General features: G+C 35.3%; 1 protein-coding gene and 1 long non-coding RNA gene across 3 annotated transcripts; one reads left to right on the top strand and one right to left on the bottom strand.

Moving 5' to 3' along the window:
* The first annotated feature begins 588 nt into the window (after nucleotides 1-588).
* Nucleotides 589-1520, top strand: LOC129751176 (uncharacterized). The gene is made up of 3 exons (XR_008738635.1): nucleotides 589-710; nucleotides 788-1026; nucleotides 1087-1520. It is a non-coding gene; the product is annotated as an uncharacterized LOC129751176 (long non-coding RNA).
* Nucleotides 1521-3349: 1829 nt separating this feature from the next.
* Nucleotides 3350-20845, bottom strand: LOC129754501 (proton-coupled amino acid transporter-like protein CG1139). 2 transcript variants are annotated; one of them, XM_055750613.1, is made up of 6 exons: nucleotides 20582-20845; nucleotides 19683-20299; nucleotides 6954-7446; nucleotides 6662-6877; nucleotides 3685-4312; nucleotides 3350-3615 (listed from the first exon to the last, which is right to left on the bottom strand). In XM_055750613.1, exons 3-6 carry the CDS (start codon nucleotides 7383-7385, stop codon nucleotides 3365-3367), a joined length of 1527 nt encoding a protein of 508 aa, XP_055606588.1. In that variant the 5' UTR covers nucleotides 7386-7446; nucleotides 19683-20299; nucleotides 20582-20845; the 3' UTR covers nucleotides 3350-3364. The 2 variants fall into 2 exon arrangements, with proteins under 2 accessions (XP_055606588.1, XP_055606589.1); XM_055750614.1 differs by lacking the exon at nucleotides 20582-20845 and having other exon boundaries at nucleotides 19683-20309.
* Nucleotides 20846-21343: the final 498 nt, after the last annotated feature.

The following is a 21343-nucleotide window of genomic DNA, read 5'->3' as shown; positions in this document are numbered from 1 at the left end:
AGTTCAAGGTCAAAGTTGCTTCACGCTTCCAATTTCACACTTGAAATTAAGAAGTTTTGATAAAAATGTAGTACTCAAATTTGAGCTTTGATGGGCATTCTCAAAACTAAGTCTTACTCAAAATTAAATTCGACGTCCGTTTTTCAATTTCGATCATAGCAAAACGCACTTTAAAGTTGTCAAGTTGCTCGAAAAAGTATTATAAAAAATCTGAGATTTGTACCAGATGTAGATTACGATAAGATGACTAGATTGGTAAGCTAAGCTAAAAATCGATGAGTTTTGCACTTATCCCCTTCAGATTCTGATGGCCTTAAATATTTCTTAGAAATTGCATGTAAAAATTTCATTTAAGTGAAGAATCTTAGCGACATATGCAGCTAAAAAGTACCTTTTTATTATCTTCGTTATCTGTTTCAATGCTTTGTTTTTCCAAAACACAATATCAATGTAAAGAATATTATAGGTTAGATAGTATCAGTCACCGATCCACACTTTGTTAAAATTTAAACGCTGGAAGGGTATATGAAACGTAGCGTGAATGTTATTGTTGTGAAGTTATAAAAGATTTTTGGAATTTATTGATTTGGTTCATTCCGATTTATTTTTTCATTTATTCAGATTTTTGAACGCAAAATTAGTGCCCATAGTGAAAAAACTACGATGGAGTCCACTGCTGCTGGTGCAGAATCGAAGTCCAATTATAGCTGGTAAGAAACTTGTCTCTTTAATGATTTTGTTCTCGATCAGCAGATTATAAATTTCTGTTATTTCATTCCCAAAACAGGTGTCGTGATGGAATATTCCGCCTTCGATCAGCCTCTAACGGAAAACCCGAAAGAATTCTAACTCATTGTGGAAAATGCAGCGGGACTTTTCCTCGGAACGTTTTTTTAACCATGATCGATCTTTTGATTGTCGAAAAACAAAATCGGTTCTATACAGGATGTCGACAAGAACGGGTCGTAGGTTTATGTCTAGAAACGCTTCTTACCGATTGATGGTTTTCCATGGATTGGACTACAGGTAAGAATTGGGTTTTTTTAGCTGGAGATTGAATATTCATAAATCATTTTTTCTTTTCAGCAAAGACAATTGCTTATGAGACAGCCACCATCATACAATTTAAAAGGAAATGATGCAGCTAAATATTATGTTACAACGACGAAGATATTTAGAAAGTTGATAGAGAAGCTTTTAGTAAAGGAACATTTCTTCACTAGGACGCCGGGATGAACAATATTAGGTAGCAAATGTGAGCTGATAGTAAAAATAATTTAGTTCAGAATTGGACAAATTGCTATCCTTCAAATATTATTTTGTGCTGTGCTTTAAAATGCTTTGTGTAATTCGGAAATTAATAGCGAAAGTAGGTATTTACAAATTTGAAACCAAAAATTTTCGACAATAGGAACGTTGCAAAAATGCAAATTGAAAAAAAATGGCAATTTATAAGTTTTTTGAATGTGAAATCATAGATTGCTATTAGGAAAGTTTCGGAACTTATACATCCGATGTAGTGATCACTTTTTGTATTATTGAAGCGGAGTTTACCGGATATAAACTTTATTCTTAATAAACGTTCTAAATTAATATAATTTTTGTTTTCCTATCGATTTCAAAACATTTCATGCCTATAACATTTGAGAATGAGGTTTAATTGTAATTCTACCATAAAAAAAGCAATTTGAAGTTTACATGACATGAACTGTATTATTACATGGATAATCTAGATTCTTTTCAACATCTAACATCAGAAATTTACTTGAAATGAGCTGTACTATTACATGAATTGACAAGAATAATTACATGAGATTACCCGATTCCCTTCTACCCATGCTATTTCATGTAATAATACGAGGATTTTTCTAAGTGTGCAGCTTATTTGCGGCATCTCGGAGAAAAAGATTAGGGTTTTGCTTGAAACTACCGGCAACTCTCTTTGTCGTCTCAGGTTCTTCCGTTTTTCGATTTCCCCCCGATCCAGACTTCCTGGCTGTCGACAAACGTTCCCAAAACACTTTAATTACATTTGTAACGATTGATTTGGCAACTTTTAGCGATTTTGCCAGCTTTGCGTGCAAGTAAATCGGATTTTCGCGATGCGCGAGCAAAATTTTGATACGCTGCTCTTCTTCCTTGGACGGCATTTTGACAACTGAAGAGTGAATTCCAAAATCAAAATAGGAGCAACATTCTACACACACACACACCTTCAAAATGAGGGGTGATCAGGTTTTTTAAATGCAAAATTGAAAGAAATACGTCAAGTTTATATTGACCAAATTTTGATCGTATCACCCTTTAGTTGGTTTTTTCGAAGTATCTCTAAAAAGATGATAAGGAGATTTCTTTTTTGCTGAGAAATTAAAACTATAGGAACTACAAAACTGTTCCTCATCCTTATCTATGGAAGTGTTATTTAGGGAAGAAGGTTTTGGGGCAATCTTCTTTGTGTATTTAGCCTTTCATTGTGTCAATAGTTATGTAAGCACTGACTGATTTACAGCTTTCACAGATCGTAAACCACCTCAAGTGCTAGACATCAAATTTTGCACTTTTGTCTCTTTGTTTCTGTTTCTGGCTGTAAACCTGCCAGGTGCCCTCGAATGAGTTCGTTTAGCTGTCCTTCACGTAATTTTTCAAAATTTCTCCCAGCTAGCGGTTCCAATAGTTTGTGCAAGATTTTTGCAGAAAAGAAGTCAGACGTGTTAGACGTGATAAAACCTCTGATATTCCATACCTTCATGGTATTCATCATCTTCACTTCATGAATAGTGAAAATGAGAATGAATGAGCACACCTTCAGATACTCTCGGATTTTTTAACGATTTACCATATTAACTTCAGTCGAAAAATGTATTTACAGTTGTTTTTGAGTCTCCCTCTGGGACTTTCCTGAATTTTTCGTGATCCTGCCCAAAAAAATTATTCAATGCCCTTCTGTATTGGACGATATCTCAAAAACCACTTGATAGAACGTCACAAAAATTTGCACATGTTAAAGTAACATCTGTAGGTAGCTTCACTGAAAATTTCATCAATTTTCATTCATACATCCAGAAGTTATAAACAAAACAAAGTGTTGTTTTTTTTAATACACTCCTTATGACTTAAACTTAACTTAATATAGGAACATTTTCCAAAAATGCACTTTAAATTCAAACCCGATTATCCCAAGGTGAGGTGGACCGAAGTTTTAAATCATCAAGCTGAAGAAGTATTCGTTTTGTAAGATTGTTTTATTAGCATCATCATGATGATTCTAATTTTATGAAATTTAAGAAATAAGACTCGTCAGGTTACACGAAAAGAAGATTCGGATCCCAAAGACACATAGCCAGCACCATTCCTTGAACACTATTTATTCTAAATTTTGTATAATCCTTAAACTTTCAATTGTACCGGTTACGGCAGCAAATAGTGCAAATAACAGAATCATAATGTTCTTCGTCCATATCCAGCAAGAAAGTTTCAAACAACGGGATTCGGGTGGCCCGAGTCCAAGAACCAGCTCCAACACCGGAGGAAACACGAGAGCCAGAGCGGTGGAACAGAGCGCACCGATGAGGGACATCAGTGCACCCACATTGAGAATAGATTCGGCGACACCAACTGGAACAAAAAAAAAAAGAAGTGGCTATTAGCTTGAATCAAGAAACGAATACAAACTTTAATACTTACACGTAACCATAACCAGAGCTGCTCGAAACATCAGCTCTGTCCTTATTGGATTTGCTCTGTGTGGGTCAAACTTTCTGGAGACCCAAGGAAGCATTATCTGTATGGCTACGAAAAACTGCAAAGCATATCCGAGCAGAATTCCCAGCGAGACCATAACTTTGACGCTCTGGGCCAAAATTTCGTCCTGAGGCAGGTTCAATGTCATGCTACTTTGAACTTCATCTCCCCACTTGAGGTACCCCACAAATCCCAGGAAGGTGAAGACGAATGTAACGATAACCATTCCCACGTTGAGAACTCCCAGTGGGTGCCGGAACTCGTGCGGATCTCGCATGGCATTGTGCAGCGGCAGCACCAGGGCAATTCCCTCGAAGGCAAATATGGCAGTACCAAAGTACAGCGGAAGTTGCTCCCAGCTGGAAAACAGCTTCCGCTCCTTGACCGAGGGCAGATCTTGAGTTGCGTAGAACGTGGTGATGAATATTCCGAGAATCATAAAAATGTTCGCCAGCACCATACACCAGGCGAGATATTTCAGATTCCTCAGCAGCGAAGGCAGCATGATCGGGAGTAGGATTAGCGCCATGTGAACTCGAATGTCCATGAAGATTCCATAGTAATCGTAGAGCTGATTGGGAGAGTGATAAGTTGAAATATGAGACAAATTTCTTGATTTGGAAAACTTTCTTATATTAATAGAAGGTACAAATTAAATGGGAATGTAATTTTCGAGTAAAAAAAATTCAATCTTCAAAATTCAATCTCAGAATAAAAAGTAAGATGCAGAATTCAGATTCAGAATTCAGAATTCAGATTCAAAATTCAGATTCAGAATTCAGATTCAGAAATCAGATTCAGAATTCAGATTCAGAATTCAGATTCAGAATTCAGATTCAGAATTCAGATTCAGAATTCAGATTCAGAATTCAGATTCAGAATTCAGATTCAGAATTCAGATTCAGAAATCAGATTCAGAATTCAGATTCAGAATTCAGATTCAGAATTCAGATTCAGAATTCAGATTCAGAATTCAGATTCAGAATTCAGAATCAGAATTCAGATTCAGAATTTCGATTCAGAATTCAGATTCAGAATTCAGAATTCAGATTCAGATTCAGAATTCAGATTCAGATTCAGAATTCAGATTCAGAATTCAGATTCAGAATTCAGATTCAGAATTCAGATTCAGAATTCAGATTCAGAATTCAGATTCAGAATTCAGATTCAGAATTCAGATTCAGAATTCAGATTCAGAATTCAGATTCAGAATTCAGATTCAGAATTCAGATTCAGAATTCAGATTCAGAATTCAGATTCAGAATTCAGATTCAGAATTCAGATTCAGAATTCAGATTCAGAATTCAGATTCAGAATTCAGATTCAAAATTCAGATTCAGAATTCAGATTCAGAATTCAGATTCAGAATTCAGATTCAGAATTCAGATTCAGAATTCAGATTCAGAATTCAGATTCAGAATTCAGATTCAGAATTCAGATTCAGAATTCAGATTCAGAATTCAGATTCAGAATTCAGATTCAGAATTCAGATTCAGAATTCAGATTCAGAATTCAGATTCAGAATTCAGATTCAGAATTCAGATTCAGAATTCAGATTCAGAATTCAGATTCAGAATTCAGATTCAGAATTCAGATTCAGAATTCAGATTCAGAATTCAGATTCAGAATTCAGATTCAGAATTCAGATTCAGAATTCAGATTCAGAATTCAGATTCAGAATTCAGATTCAGAATTCAGATTCAGAATTCAGATTCAGAATTCAGATTCAGAATTCAGATTCAGAATTCAGATTCAGAATTCAGATTCAGAATTCAGATTCAGAATTCAGATTCAGAATTCAGATTCAGAATTCAGATTCAGAATTCAGATTCAGAATTCAGATTCAGAATTCAGATTCAGAATTCAGATTCAGAATTCAGATTCAGAATTCAGATTCAGAATTCAGATTCAGAATTCAGATTCAGAATTCAGATTCAGAATTCAGATTCAGAATTCAGATTCAGAATTCAGATTCAGAATTCAGATTCAGAATTCAGATTCAGAATTCAGATTCAGAATTCAGATTCAGAATTCAGATTCAGAATTCAGATTCAGAATTCAGATTCAGAATTCAGATTCAGAATTCAGATTCAGAATTCAGATTCAGAATTCAGATTCAGAATTCAGATTCAGAATTCAGATTCAGAATTCAGATTCAGAATTCAGATTCAGAATTCAGATTCAGAATTCAGATTCAGAATTCAGATTCAGAATTCAGATTCAGAATTCAGATTCAGAATTCAGATTCAGAATTCAGATTCAGAATTCAGATTCAGAATTCAGATTCAGAATTCAGATTCAGAATTCAGATTCAGAATTCAGATTCAGAATTCAGATTCAGAATTCAGATTCAGAATTCAGATTCAGAATTCAGATTCAGAATTCAGATTCAGAATTCAGATTCAGAATTCAGATTCAGAATTCAGATTCAGAATTCAGATTCAGAATTCAGATTCAGAATTCAGATTCAGAATTCAGATTCAGAATTCAGATTCAGAATTCAGATTCAGAATTCAGATTCAGAATTCAGATTCAGAATTCAGATTCAGAATTCAGATTCAGAATTCAGATTCAGAATTCAGATTCAGAATTCAGATTCAGAATTCAGATTCAGAATTCAGATTCAGAATTCAGATTCAGAATTCAGATTCAGAATTCAGATTCAGAATTCAGATTCAGAATTCAGATTCAGAATTCAGATTCAGAATTCAGATTCAGAATTCAGATTCAGAATTCAGATTCAGAATTCAGATTCAGAATTCAGATTCAGAATTCAGATTCAGAATTCAGATTCAAAACTGAAATTTAGAATTCAAAATCAGATTCAGAATTTGTATTTATCGAATGGGATCTACCGAAGGCATCATATGATTTTGGTATTTGATTGAATGGTCCAGTCAATTATTAATTAAGAACTTACCTGCTTGAGGTTATAAGCGATGAACCCGAAATACACCGTGCAGAAGCCCAGTTGGGTGATTACAATGAACACGTCAACGGCCAGTTTCATGGCTTGCGAGCATTGTCTAAAGCGAATTGGGCCGTTTTCGAAGCAAAGCTCCACTGTATCGGCAAAATCTGGCAAATGGCTGGAATCCGCTCTATGAAACTGTCTCATTTTGAATGCACATCGCAACTAAAATGGAAAGATTTGGTCAGTATTTGGTGTAGTTGTAAAATTTAAACTTGAGCAAATAATTGAGCAAATATACCAACAGATGCTGACAGTGAACGCAGACTATGCCCAGCAAAACGGTCAGTATCGGAGACACAATAATTCCTCCGTTGGAGAAGGCTTGACCCATGGCGTACAGACCGGGACCCACATTGCCCTTGAAGATGTGCATGATCGAATCCATGTAGGTAGTTTTGTGTTCGGGATCGATGCCATGGCTATGTCCTGACGACTGTACTGGCGCTGGTTTATTGATTGCCGGATCGATGCCACTGGTTTGTCCTGCTCCTGGTGGCTTACTGTCTGCAGGGCCGAGGCCATGGCTCTGTCCTGACTTCTGCGCTGGTCCTTTGTTGGCAGCCGGTTTGTTTACTTGTGCCATAATGGTAACATTCTTTCGTCGATCAGCAACATCACTGAGCTCGAAGGCGGCGTTTGTTTGGCCTCCTTCGATGTCCGATTGTGCCATCGTGATTTTTTGTCACCCGGTTTCGATATATCGACGTTTAATTTGTGCAGTCCGAAGAGAGCTATTAAAATAAGAATGTTTATTTTATAATTTATAAATTTGGTCTTGGTACTCAATATCAACAATTCAAGATATGGAAAGCTTTGCCAGCAGTTTCAAACAAAATTCGCTATGTACTAAAACCAATCTGAATTCATCTTCAAGACTATTATAAATCCTTTATAAAACTTTACTTAGAAATATAGCATACCAAATTAAAAAGAATTTAAAAATGAACTTGACACGCAAATAATTTAGAAAAAAATGATTTTTTCACATATGCAATGCTTTCGTTGCGTTAGATTGGTTCTATATACAGCACCGTTCATCTATATATATAAAAAGCAATTATCTGTATGTTTGTTTGTTTGTTTGTTTGTTTGTTTGTTTGTCCTCTATAGACTCAGCCGTCTTAAGAGCTAGAGGTCTGAAATTTGGCATGGATACTCATTAGGTCCAGGAATGATGAAAAATGTTTTCAGATTTTTGGATGACCCCTTCTGAAGGGGGTCGTCCATACAACATAAATATGGTTTTCGCGATATTGACGTTATTTTTTGTCGGATCGTGTTGAAAATTTGCACTTGAGTATTTTGAAAGACGAGAAATCGATTGCAGTTATCAAATTTAGGGTCAGGGGTCGGCCAAAGGGGTCGTCCATATTCACTGATTAATGTTTTTGCGATATTGGCGTTATTGTACATCGGATTGTGATGAAAATTTGCACATGAGTGTTTTGAGAGACGAGCAATCGATTACAGTTGTCAAATTTAGGGTTAGGGGTCGGCAAAAGGGGTCGTCCATATCAACTGATTAATGTTTTTGCGATATTGGCTTTATTTTACATTGGATTGTGATGAAAATTTACACATGAGTGTTTTGAGAGACGAACAATCGATTACAGTTATCAAATTAAGGGTCAGGGGTCGGCCAAAGGGGTCGTCCATATTCACTGATTAATGTTTTTGCGATATTGGCGTTATTATAGTTCGTATTGTGATGAAAATTAGCACATGAGTTTTTTGAGGGACGAACAATCGATTACAGTTATCAAATTTAGGGTCAGGGGTCGGCCAAAGGGGTCGTCCATATTCAATGACTAATGTTTTTGCGATTTTGACGTTATCCTACATTGGATTGAGATGAAAATTTCCGCATAGGAGTTTTGAGGGACGCTCTTTTGCTTTCAGGTTTCAAATCTTGACTCAGGGGTCGGCAAAAGGGGTAATTATCTGTTCACTGTTTTCACGATATTCTCTTGATTGAGCATAGAATTGTAATGAAAATTGGCACATGGGAGTTTAACAGAAAAGATAATTGATTTCAGGTGTCAAGTTTTGAAACGTGGTCAAAAAAAGGCCGTCCATGTTAGTTGCTGACTGTTTTCGCGATATTGTCGTGATCATGCATCGGATTGAGATGAAAATGTTCAGATGAGGGTTATAAATTATGAGCAATTGACTCCAGGTAGCATGTTCCGTGTCAACGGTCGGCGAAAAGGGCGTCTATATTCACTGTTCACTGTTTTCGAGCTCCTGACGTTATTTTACACATAATTTGAAAAGAAAAAATGGCACAAGGGAGTTTTGAGGAACGTAAAATTGGTTTCAATTATCGAATTTCGGGCCATGGGACAGAAAAAGAGGGTTTCATTGAAAGTTCAGTGTTTTGTGCAATAATTTTGTTGGAGGCAGTTAATTGATACCAATTTAAGTGTGACGGTCAAGCAAAAGAGTCGTGCACATAAAGAAAAAGTACATGGTTCTGCCATAATGTCTAGATTTTGCAACCGATCGAGAAGAAAACACTCTCACATAAATTTTAATAAAAAGCCAATCAACCGTTTAATTTTAATTTCAAGTAATAGTAATAGTAGCAAATTTAAACACTGTTGAATTTTTTCCCCAAAATTGTCGAAAGAATGTTTCGAATTCATTTTCTAAACTCATTTTGACGTACCAATGATTTAAAGCGAAACGAAGTTCGTACGGGATCAGCTAGTAATTGTATAGAAATTAGAAGCACGCGCAATGTCACTTTGACTTTGAACTTCCATAACTTTTTACTCTGCTGATATTTTTTGATCAAATTTTCTACGTAAGATAGATAAACTATCACACTATCATATCAAAAAAATTGAACTTTCTAATGATTGTGTGGCCAGAGATACAGTAGCTCTACGAAAATCAGACTTTTTGGACTTTTACCATTCAAACTGCAATATCTCAGAAACTACGAAACGCTTTTTATTGAAATTTTGCAGAGTGATCGTAATATAAAGGTAGCATGTCTGAAGTTTTTGAAAAGTTCTATCGATGGAATCAAAAGTTACGCGAAGTACACTGCCGTTCTAAGCAAGATTGTCCCATGTGGAAAAACGTGCAAACGAGAAAAACGCGATTGAAATATCAGCTATATTTCCAATTTTTCTCTCAAACTAAAAATTCACCGACAGTTTTTTCGTAGTGAACAGTTCAAGTTAATCATTTTACAATGTTTTCTGCCAAAAAAAATACATTTCCTACAAAAAAACAGCAAATTAGAGCCAAAAATGCTCCGTGTGACACTTTTGCGTAGAATCAGTACGCATGCCGATGCTAGTTCTACGAAAAACTGTCACACGGCTACAATTTTTCTATAATTTTAAAAGCTTGCGTAGTTTATTTTTTTGCCAAAAACTCATGCTAAACCGTAATTTGAGAAATACGTTCCTTTGTTTATAAAAATGTATAGTTGAGTATGGATCTTGTAAGTAGTGCCTACCGAAAGGAGTTTAGTGAAAATTTCTCTGAATAAAACACTCAAGGCTTCTCGCTCCTCCTCTGCCCTCTATTTTAGTGTTCTTTTCAGTGAATAACATTAAATTCAACAGTTTGAACTCATCTTAAGACAATTTTTTGATAAAATTTGCATTTTTAATAGAATTTTTTCTAGTGTGACATTCTTGCGTAGAACTATCAACATAGAGACAACCACCTTGATGAAAATTTCGTATAAGTTCAGAACAAAGTATACTTGTTTGTGTTTTTATTCGAAAGTTAACACTAAAAGAGACCGTTTCCAGCAAAAAAGTGAAAATGACCCAAAAGTCACATGGGACATTCTTGCGTAGAACGGCAGTACAATATTTCCGGCATAAACCTAAAAATGCGATTTCTATAGAATTTTGACGATTTATGAGAACAATATCTTTTCCATCCACAAATCAGTCAAATAATATCTGACAGAAGCAATGATGAAAAAATTAAAATGAATAAATGATCCATTTGTGTTTTGAAACAGGAATCTAATAAAATTTTACCTTCACAATTCCCCTAGGCCCTCCCACTATTTTCATTTTCAATTTTTTCTTCAAAGTTAATCATTTGATAGGATTTCTATCCATTTGTCCAATAAGGGCTTACTCTTGGAAAATGTTCATACTTATTAAATACTAAAAAATAATCATTAAATTATAATAAAAATAGCACTATAACTATATATTAGGGTGGCCCAAAATTGTACTATGTCTGGGATTTTGGGGGCTCAAGTTTCAAATGATAGCTTAGGGTGTAAGAAACAAACTTTTGATGATGATGTTTATAGGTCGCACTGGTTCGATTTTTGGAAAGAGGCAATTTTTTCGACATTTTGTCCTAAAAACATTTTCAGATCTTGAAAAAGTATCAAACATGTTTCTCTTATATATTTTAAATTTTCTTTATAATGTAAGTTTTAAACTAAAAATTTATTGGGACTGTTTTGGACTCTCAATTTGTATGTATGATTTTTTAAATTACGCAATACTATGAATTTCTGTGAAAAAAAAATTTACAATTTACAAGAAAGAGTACGCGGGTGCTGAACGGTCAGCACGTGTTTTTTTCGTGTGACAAAATTTCTATCAAATTTATTTGCAGAAATATTATAGTTTCGAGAATTTCTGTAACAGAAAATATAGTGATCGCTAGGAATTTGTGAAGAAAGTATTTGTTACTAGTTGGGGGTCGGTTTGATTACAGGAGCTGATCGAAGTGCCGAGAGAAACGATATAACGGGATAATATTTTTCATCGGTCAATCTGTGGTTTCCGATGTTGGATTTCGTGATATTTGCGATATTTAAAGTATTGGTGGGAAAAGCGATGCTGATGGAAAATGATTGGAACTAAGAGAGGATAGAGGGGTAGTGTCTTCTGTTTTTCGAATGGGAAGTATAAAGTGATAAAGTTCAAATATAGAAGAAGGAAGTGATTATATTTCCACTTGAATCAAATTACAATGGTGAATGACTTGGAACGAGTTGTGTTTTTTTTTTCTGCACCGGTAACCAAAACGTCGTCTTTGCCACGGCTTGCTTTGACCTAGAAGATTACTAAAGATTCTGAACAAAGATAAGTATCCTTGATAATTTCTGTTGATGGTATTTTATTATCAAATGTATAATAGCTTAACTCTATTACTGGGGATAAGTGGGGGGTAGGACAGGACATCAAACGAACTGAAAACTGATATACAATGGATTGTGGGTTCAAGCCAGCCGGAGTATCTCGGCAAACTTGGAATCATGAGTAGGTTACTTAGGTAACCTTTCCAAGAGTCTTGATTTGTTTCGAACAGTTGGAAGGGAGTAAGATGAGTCAAACCTGTCCCAAACCAGTGGTAACGGACCCCTTGGTAGTGCTGCAATTATTGTTGATGAGTTAAGCATGAACAATATTTGAATGTGCGATCGAGACTTCCCGTACCGCCTCGGGTCGAAAGACCTATCAGCCACTGGTGGGTTTTCATACATACATACATACATACATACATACATACATTTGTGTTTTGAAACAGGAATCTCACAAAATTTGGTATCAGTTTTTGATTCAAACAAATTAACTGGTTGTGAAATATTGTACATCCCGTAACTTTTGATCTCATCAATAGAACTTTCCAAAAACTTCAGATACCTATTTTAACTTTATTGTTCAACAATAAACAATTTCAATAAAAAACGTTGCCTTCTGCCGTTCTTTTGAGGATTTGCATTGCACAATGGGGAAAAAAGTGTACAAACCGCGAAGAAATTCAATATCTTTCGTGCTACATTACCCAAATCTATGGAAATATACTATCCTTTTGTGAAAATTTCCGGAGAATCGATTGGACATAGTTTCAAACGCCTCACAAGCTTACGAACGGAGATATAGTGCCTTTTTAACCCTTAATCCCCCTATATTTTGTAAACATTCCAGAAAAACACTGATTCGAACCAGAGAATTTTGAACGAAAACAGACCTATCGTGTGTAACTTTTTCTGAGGAATCGAATGAAGGCTGTTCTGGCCTCCGCACGCTTCAGAAAATGGAGTTATGGCTGTTTTTACCCTCAATTCCCCTATATTTTTCAATTATTTCAGAAAAAAGCAAATTCGAACTTGAAAATTTTGAACCAAATGGGTTGTATTTTGTGTGATTTTTTCCGAGAAATCGAATGAAGGCTGTTTGAGCCCCCGCACGCTTTGGAAAATGGAGTTATGGCTGTTGTACCCTAAATTCCCCTACCTTTTTTTAATAATTTAAGAAAGAAGCATGTTCGGACTTGAAAAATTTGAACCAAACGGAATGAATTCTATGTGATTTTTTCCGAGGAATCCAACGAAGCCAATTTGAGCCACCGCACGGATAAGGAACAGGAGTTATGGCTGTTTTATCAAATTGCGATTCGCAACACCATTGTAAACGACTAAAGTTATCATTTCGGATACGACTTCATGTTTGCTAGGAAGCTGTTTTTAACAAATTTTTAATAATTTCATGTCACTTTTTTCGAACACTTGAACTTTCGGATCTTGTTAACCAATCCTGTTTGAGTACAATCGACAAACAAATCGAGTGGATTCGGTCGAAATGTGTAAAATGCAGCTCACCGGCACAATGAACAGAATACGGTGATCAAATCATGCGCGAAATATTTGGATCGCTAACGGGGAGTTATTTTGAAAAAAAAAACAAGCACCTGGCAGATTTCCATCCTGAAACTTTTCGTTGACAAGTCTTGCATGGATTTTCCGGAGATAATCAAGGAGACAATTACACAACTGAATAGCTTTACTGAAAGTTTCATCAAATTTCATCCATGCGTTCAAAAGTGTACCATGTTTTTCGAATACACTCTTTATAAAGTTTAGTTCTTATAGAATTGGGACAGTTGAAATTGAAATACTTTCTATAAAGGAATTGAAGGAGATTTTATGACAATCCATTAAAAAATTTGCCTCTTCGATATTAACAAAACTTGAATATTTTAAAGTCACTAAGCATTTTTCATGAAATAGGGTGAGTGCTCCTACCTTGGACCTAGAGCCTACTTTAGTCCTAAAATGCCGAAAATTGTAAATAATTCATTTTGCTAGCATAGAATGAAGGTATTCCTATGCACACAATGAACTCTTATTCTTCCTGAATCCTACCATACCGGTTTCTTCCCATTTAAAGTCTTTCAGATAAAGATATTAACGTTTTTTAAAAATGTACCTCATCATCAGTGGTAAATCAGACAGCTCAATTAGTGGGGCGCGTATTAATAAATTAGAGCGTTTAAGAAAAAATCACGACTTTTTACTGTCTAAGCCAAAGTTTAAAGGAAAATTACTTTCACTATGAAGAATATGAACCATACTACCTATTTTTCCTAAAATTCTTGAAAGTCAATGGAAAACTCGGAAAATTTGCAAAGGGTCAAAATATTAGAAACTTTCGACTTTGATGTTCCATGTTTAGACCTGACATAAAACAAAATTTGTATCAATACCAACAAATAAACATAGGTGCGAATTTTTAATTGGGGTTTAATTTAGAAGCAATATTGAATATTTCTTACATTTTTTGCCAGCTTTACACTTATAAACTACAAGTTTGTAAACAAAAACAAGTTTCATCTATTGTTCTACTGATAGAGCTGGCGGGGAATGAAAGTGTTTGTCATATTGATTGCAGAAATGTTTTTTTTTAACGTTTAAAACCTGTAATACTTTATTATGATAATAATTGGTGGAAGATTAAATTTTCAATAAATTTCTTTATTTATTTTTGAAAATCATACTTTTTATAGGAATATTACTTATAATGTATGTATGTATGTATGTTTGACCCACCAGTGGCTGTTAGGTCTTTCGACCCGAGTCGGTACGGGAAGTCTCGATCGCACATTCAAATATTATTGATGCTTATCATCAACAATAATTGCAACACAACCAAGGGGTCCGTTACCACTGGCTTGGGACAGGTTTGAATCATCTCACTCCCTTCAAACTGTTCGAAACAAATAAAGAATCCTGGAAAGGTACCTTAGTACCCTACACATGATTCCTAATTTGCCGAGATACTCCGGCTGGCTTGAACCCACAATCCATTGTATATCAGTTTTCCGTTCGTTTGATGCCCTGTCCTACCCCCCACTAAGCCCCCATAATAGAGTTAAGCTATTTGAAAAATCTAATGAATAAAAATTTACACATTTTTCCATCTTACCTTTAAACCAACTGCACTTTTCTTGCCTTTTTGTACTTACCCAAAATTTGACTTGATAAAAATGAACTTTATGATATTAAAAAGTAACGAAAGCTAGAATACATGATACGATTTTGTTTACAAAAAATTATTATAGCAAAATGATGACATCTTCATGTTACGTAAAATACTACTCTTTTTAAATTATATACTAGAATATCCACTCAAACCACTGATTTGACGTTTAATGGTATCCCATATATTTTATTTTATATCACTTTTAATAAAACAAAAGATTTGTTTAAAAAAACACTAAAATTGCAGTAATGATATAACATCAATAGTTATTCATAATAAATAAAAAAAAATAAAAATATTATATCTCACGCACAACTTTTTACTATCGCGTTTACAAACAAAATTTAACGCAAAGAAGAATTAAATTTTTAAGAAACAAAAATTATCAATATGAAATTTATCAAATCTTTTCACTTAACCCCCATTAACTGTAACTGAAATCTTCAGCAGACCGAATAAAAAAAATCATTTAATTTAAGTTTAACAACATCAACTCTCAACGATCAACGAAATAAAATACAAACAACTAAATATAACACCGATTAACAATTGCGCATGACGTCCTCTTGCTTTGAAAAGCAATTTGAAAGGATCTTTGAACTTATAAGGAAATCTTTTTCAAAATATTTTTTAGCAAAGCAATTTAAGATGAAAATTGAATTATGCTTTTGTTCGATGCAGCCTCGAAACATAAGCTGTCTTAATTCGTTAAAAAATTTAAATTAAATATGTTATCAAAATAATTGGAACGGACTCACCAAAGCAGGATAACAGGATTCAATTTCAACTAGCTTTACATCGCGTCCTGATACACCATAAATGTCGAGTCATCATAAACCACCCGTTCTAACCAACTGATTTAAACCGGAGCCGGAAGGTAGAAGCCGAACGCCAGGAGTGTAGAAGCGCCAACGATCAAATTCTTTGAAAATTAGTACATTTCTTGAAGGCTTGTGTTCCAAATTACTAGTCTTGATCTTATCGTTCGATTTGAAGCAGTTCGCGTTTTTAATGGTCAAATTTCAAATGTTACAACTAGAAAATTTTCGCGGAGCTGTCACAAACACGACCGACTTCCACTTTTTCTCATGGCCAACTCTTATAGGAATTTTACTTATAAGTCCAATAAAAGGAACCGGTCCAATACCAAAATAGGAACAGTAGGTTCAAAGTTGGAAATTTTGATCATCCATATCTTTGCAAATCTCTCAAAAACGACGGAGCCTATGTTGAAAATTTTCATTGAAACTTGCAGATAAGATCATGACTTATAAATGAATTTACTGAAGGATATAAATTTCCCGTCTATTTATGAGAAAAACATGATTATTCAAAAATTACCGCTTAAAGGGTCCAAAGTAGGGCAACTAACCCTATATGCTGCCAAATCTGACAATAACAAAGTAAACCATCATGAGATTAAATTTAAAGTATAATCGGTTAGTATAGATCGTAGGTCGGGGAAGATAGTTATAAAATTACTCTTTTTAGGCTTTTAAAACAGCGAAAATCAAAGTTTTCGTTTTGAAAATTTTTGTTTTTTTTCCACAGAAGCGAAAAAATTATGTTTTTTTTACAAAAAAACCAGCAAATACATATGTACTTTAATATGCTAGGGACCTTGCCACGAGCAGACATTTTATAGGATGCTGGTATGAGACTTGACTTCACTGTATTGGAAGCAAAGAAGACGACGACTCATCATAGCAGTCTGTTAATTATTGGCGTTTTGCTGCAAATTTTTTTGACATGCAGCGCTAACTAGATTTCACTTACAGAACTAACAAAAGGGTGACGATCAATGTGGTACAAAGAAGGTGATGAAGAAACACGCACACTAATACATAACTCGTTATTCAAAAAGTAAAAAGGTAAACAAAGCCTACGTCACTTGCCAGGATGTTTATGTATCTTAGGAGAGAATCGTAAACAGCAGTTGGCAATGGTTTTTTTCTCTCTAGTTTTCGCTGGTACAGCGGTGATGTTTGTTTGTTCGAAAATGCAACTGACGTCACGAATTGGCATGGTTACAATGCTTACAAAAAAAAAAAAACTTTTACTAACACTTAGCACGGGATTTCCATCGCCACCTGAGATGTGTATACAGGTTGGGTGACGATAGCTGATTCCCAACACGGCAGTGAAAACAAATTGTTTTCAAAATTGATTTTTCTGCAGAAACTGTAATATTCTAGACAAAAGTAATAGTTTTAAAGGGTAAGAAAATCATTATATTACTGGCTCCAATGGCAGATTTGAAACGACCATTCTCTAAGAGATCGTCTTGAAGTGCGGAACAACGTGGGTCATCAGATAAGTGAACTAGCAAAATTCGCATACTTTTGAATGTTGTTTAAATTATAACTTGACTTACAAAGAATATTTTTAAGGCTTTTATAAAATAGATACATGGGAAAGAAATTAACTTTTAATTATGTGAAACTTCTAGGTATTTCACATGTGTGTGTGTTTCAAGTTTGTAAATATACAAGGTTTTCTTTATTGATTTTCTACATCAAGATAAATTCTTGTTATTTCACAAATTCTCGTTAATTTCAGGAAAAGTAGAACAGTACATACACTTTTTCCGTTTAGAGGTGATAGTTTTGATACAATCCAACAGGTGAAATGTTCTACTAATATGCCGGCAAGTTTTCCCAGTTTTATTGAATTCAACTGCATCCAAAAAGTTGAATAAATCCGGGTTCTTGATATCGGAATAAGCAGGTAGAACGTCTTTCCACTTATCTAGAGATTCCAGTGAGATTGCAAATGAACTTCGTTTTAGTGTTACGTTTTCAACCTCATTATTTTTGAATCGATATTTCATCCGTTTGCTTGGCGTTTTGACAAGTTTCTGTTAGTTTCGAAGCCATACTTGTTGTTAGTTTCATAAAATCATACTAAACACCGATTTTTTTTTAATTTTCTCCAATGTTTTTCAAAAACACTACGCGTTTTGACACTTGGATGCTTAAAATCATCATTTTGATCGCAGGGCCCTCTGATTGTCGTTCCGTGCTGCAAATCGCCAATACTGAATAAATTGTCACTTTCCATTCTTATTGTCTATAAGTCAGACGTATTTTATTTTAAATCCGGTCTACGGCACACCTCACAATAGGTTGTGGGCCCAGACTAAAATGGAAAAGAATGGTATCGTCAAGCTAACCAACGAAAATTACGATTCGTGGAAGCTTGAAGTTGAGTTCCTGCTAATTCAAGAGGGACTGTGGAAGTTCGTCTGTCCCGGAACCAGGCCGGAAGAGGCTGCCGATGGAAGTAACGTGGCTGCGGTGGCTGCCTGGGACGATGGTGATCAGCGAGCACGAGCGACGGTTGGTTTGTTGCTGAGTCGGAGTCAACATTCGTACATCCGAAACACGAGAACGGCGAAGGAAATTTGGTTCGACTTAGCGAAACAACACGAGAAGAAGTCGCATCCTCCAAAGTGCAGTTATGCTTCACTCCAATGCTTGATTTGAACGTTGTGGGCATTTTTGACAGCGTTTGCAGACTTTTCCACCACTCACACACAGTAATTCTTTGAATAAACAACGGTTTTGTTAGCTATCAATTTAATAATGATGGATTTTGAAGGAAACTGTGCAAAATTATTTTTTCTTCTTCTCTTGCATCTTAAATATCTCAAAAAACGCGTGAATTTTAAATTTTGAAAAGAAATAGGTCGGATAGTACTGTTTATTGGCGACAAAATGCTGTTAAAATTTTGAATTTTCAATTACAAGTAAACGAGTTATTTGCAAAAGAAAGTGTCCCATTTCTAAAAGAACTAAGCTTCATGTGACTTAGTTAAGAAAAAGTAGATAACGCATGGTAAAAAGAAGAAAATAATTTAAATTCGAAATTCCAAAGTTTTTGGATGTGAATTTTTTAAGGTTAGGTTTTCAGGTATGCACAAAAAAGTTCTGAAGTATTAAGCTGCGTCCACTTGGGCTAAGAGATTTAGAACGCCTTGAAAGCCGAGCAGTATTCAGATTTTTGGTCCATTTAGCGTCCTTGAAAGGGATGAACAAGAATTGGTTCTATGAAACTTTTTTTTTTACTCAAGCGAGACTTTTAAAGAATTAAAATGAGCACTTGGGTGAGAGTCGATGATAAGTATTTTGTTTATTTGCTAGCTGAAAAATAAATGCCGCTAAGTCTTATTGACAAAACGTTCTACATCCCAAGCATCATAGCGTTGAGCCGGCAAGCCACTGTAAACAGGAATATCTACTAATAATTTATCTTTTATTTGTCTATGTCGCGTGTTGTTAATCCAGATACAAAGCTTGTACTGGTTCAAGTAGGTAGGTCCTACCTATACAAAAGAGATGCAAATAGATCGATCAAAACAAAACCTAAAATATTGTTTGATCGTATCTACACATAGAGAAGTTTGGACTGAACGTTTGGGAATAGTTAATTTGTTGCGTTGTTTACATATTTATTCGGAAAATTTTGTTTTTCAAATTATGTAATTTCCTCAATTTTTAACTATTTGCGTTTTAGACAGCGATTTGAATACTTAATTAGATAACTCGAAAACTTTCACCGGGATTCGACGTGCTCATTCATTATAGGTGTGCGATTGCATTTGTTTGGATACCTATAAGCTGTATCCCAACAATCCCGAGCTCCCCAAACTGGTTTCGCTCAGCCAATAAAGTGGTTTTCTGACTATGGCTGGCAGCGTCACTTACCTACATTCACAATGCACGTGCTTTTCCTTAGATTTCGGTCGGGCAATCAAACGGGCTGTGTCAATACGATGCGATAACAGTCTCTGCACACGCAAATAGATAGGTACGCATTCAATCTTAACTGCAATTAGATGTGACCGATGATGGGCCCTAACGCGCCGTTTCTTCGAATCACTTCTTTCTTAATTTGTAATCGATCTTCTGATAAACTTTAAAAGTTTTTTGGTTAAAACCCTTAACTTCACTGCAGCGATGCACTTTGGATTACGCACTTTTTTTCTTGAACAAATTTTCAGGGAACCAATGAGAAGAAAGTGTTCAGCACCTTCAACGACCGGCCGATTCGGATCGCAACCGAAGTGCGACTACTGCTGGCTATATGGGCGGCCACATCAACAGGTCGAAACCGTCGAAACTCGAAACACAAGCACGTCCCGTTCTTGGCTGCCGGCTGCTGGCTTGGTTTGGCTTTGTTTTAATAGCTGTCTGTATCTCGGCGTGCTTCCTCCATCTGAAACTGCCTCGGTGGTGTCGAATAACACATTCCTCGGGCGGCCGGCCACTTTCCTGAGGATCTTGTCTTGTGGGTGCGCTTGCATCTGGTTAATGGGTGGCGGCTTAAAGGGTGGCACAAAGAAGAAATCTTTTAAGATTGAGGGGTCATCCATATTGCTTTTTTTCAACGAAATTTTACTCCAAATAAAAACTCGAGTCTCGGATTAAAGGAAAATTCAAAATTCAGAATTCAAAACTTTTGGTATAAAATAGGTATATCATCTAAGTAGCGTGTGTGCTCCATGAAGGTTTTGAATTTTGAAAATAATTTCAACACAACAAGTCTTAAAAATTTTTAAGCAAACCGTAACTTATGGATTATCTTTGAGTCATACAAAACTTACCTCAGAAACTAACCATGAATTCATTCAGCAAACAAATGATCCGCAGGAAGAAGGTGGCCTCATGTCTGGTCTAAAAATACATCCATTTACTGCTAACAATATTATTAAAAAGCCTAAATTATCCTAAATTACTGCTAGGTATTGGTATTTCATATAGGATAATTCGACATCACTTTTGATTGTAATAAGCGAAAACTTCCGTAAAGCATTTGCCTTTGTTTTTATTTTTGGGAACTTCATGTTCCAACGGAACAGAAAACGAAAGTCAAAACATTATAGAATAGAAATGTGCAACGCGCAATCCGAAAATAAAATGCGTGTGCTGCATTCTCAAAACGACCTTGTTAGTTTATTTTTAAGCAGACAACAGGAACACAGATAACGGACGTCTCACGTTTGTACGAAAAAAAAAATTATCTGTAAATGATTGCCTAAATTTTCATAGTGAATGTAGAAAATTATGGTACCTAGCATACAAATTTTTAATAACGTTGTCAGTTATCCTGCAAGGATAAAATAGAGCGCCCATAGCGCTTAGTCAGCTAAGTGTCGTAAAGCTAAACGGTAATCACAAGATTATGTTAATTCAATCTGAACGTTTACGTTCCATTTCATCCGGTAGGATATAGTTTTGAATTTACGTGTTTCTACTGGATAGCTCAACTTGATATTTCAAAGTTTTACGCAGGCCGCAGTGCAAGTGCAAAAAGCAAAACCAAATTGATGACCTTAAAGCTTTAAGTTAGGAATTCTAAGTTTGAT

Source organism: Uranotaenia lowii, chromosome 3 (assembly GCF_029784155.1).
Source record: "Uranotaenia lowii strain MFRU-FL chromosome 3, ASM2978415v1, whole genome shotgun sequence".
NCBI lineage: Eukaryota > Metazoa > Arthropoda > Insecta > Diptera > Culicidae > Uranotaenia > Uranotaenia lowii.
The sequence above is the reverse complement of the archived record's forward strand: the minus strand, read 5'-3'. Positions and strand labels throughout refer to the sequence as shown.

Excerpts from the sequence above, each read along its gene's own strand:
- LOC129754501 (XM_055750613.1), bottom strand. The coding sequence starts at position 7,385 with ATGGCACAATCGGACATCGAAGGAGGCCAAACAAACGCCGCCTTCGAG. Across the intron at positions 6,878-6,953 it reads TTCACTGTCAGCATCTGTTG|TTGCGATGTGCATTCAAAAT; the intron begins GTATATTTGCTC and ends TTTCCATTTTAG. Across the intron at positions 4,313-6,661 it reads TCGCTTATAACCTCAAGCAG|CTCTACGATTACTATGGAAT; the intron begins GTAAGTTCTTAA and ends TCTCCCAATCAG.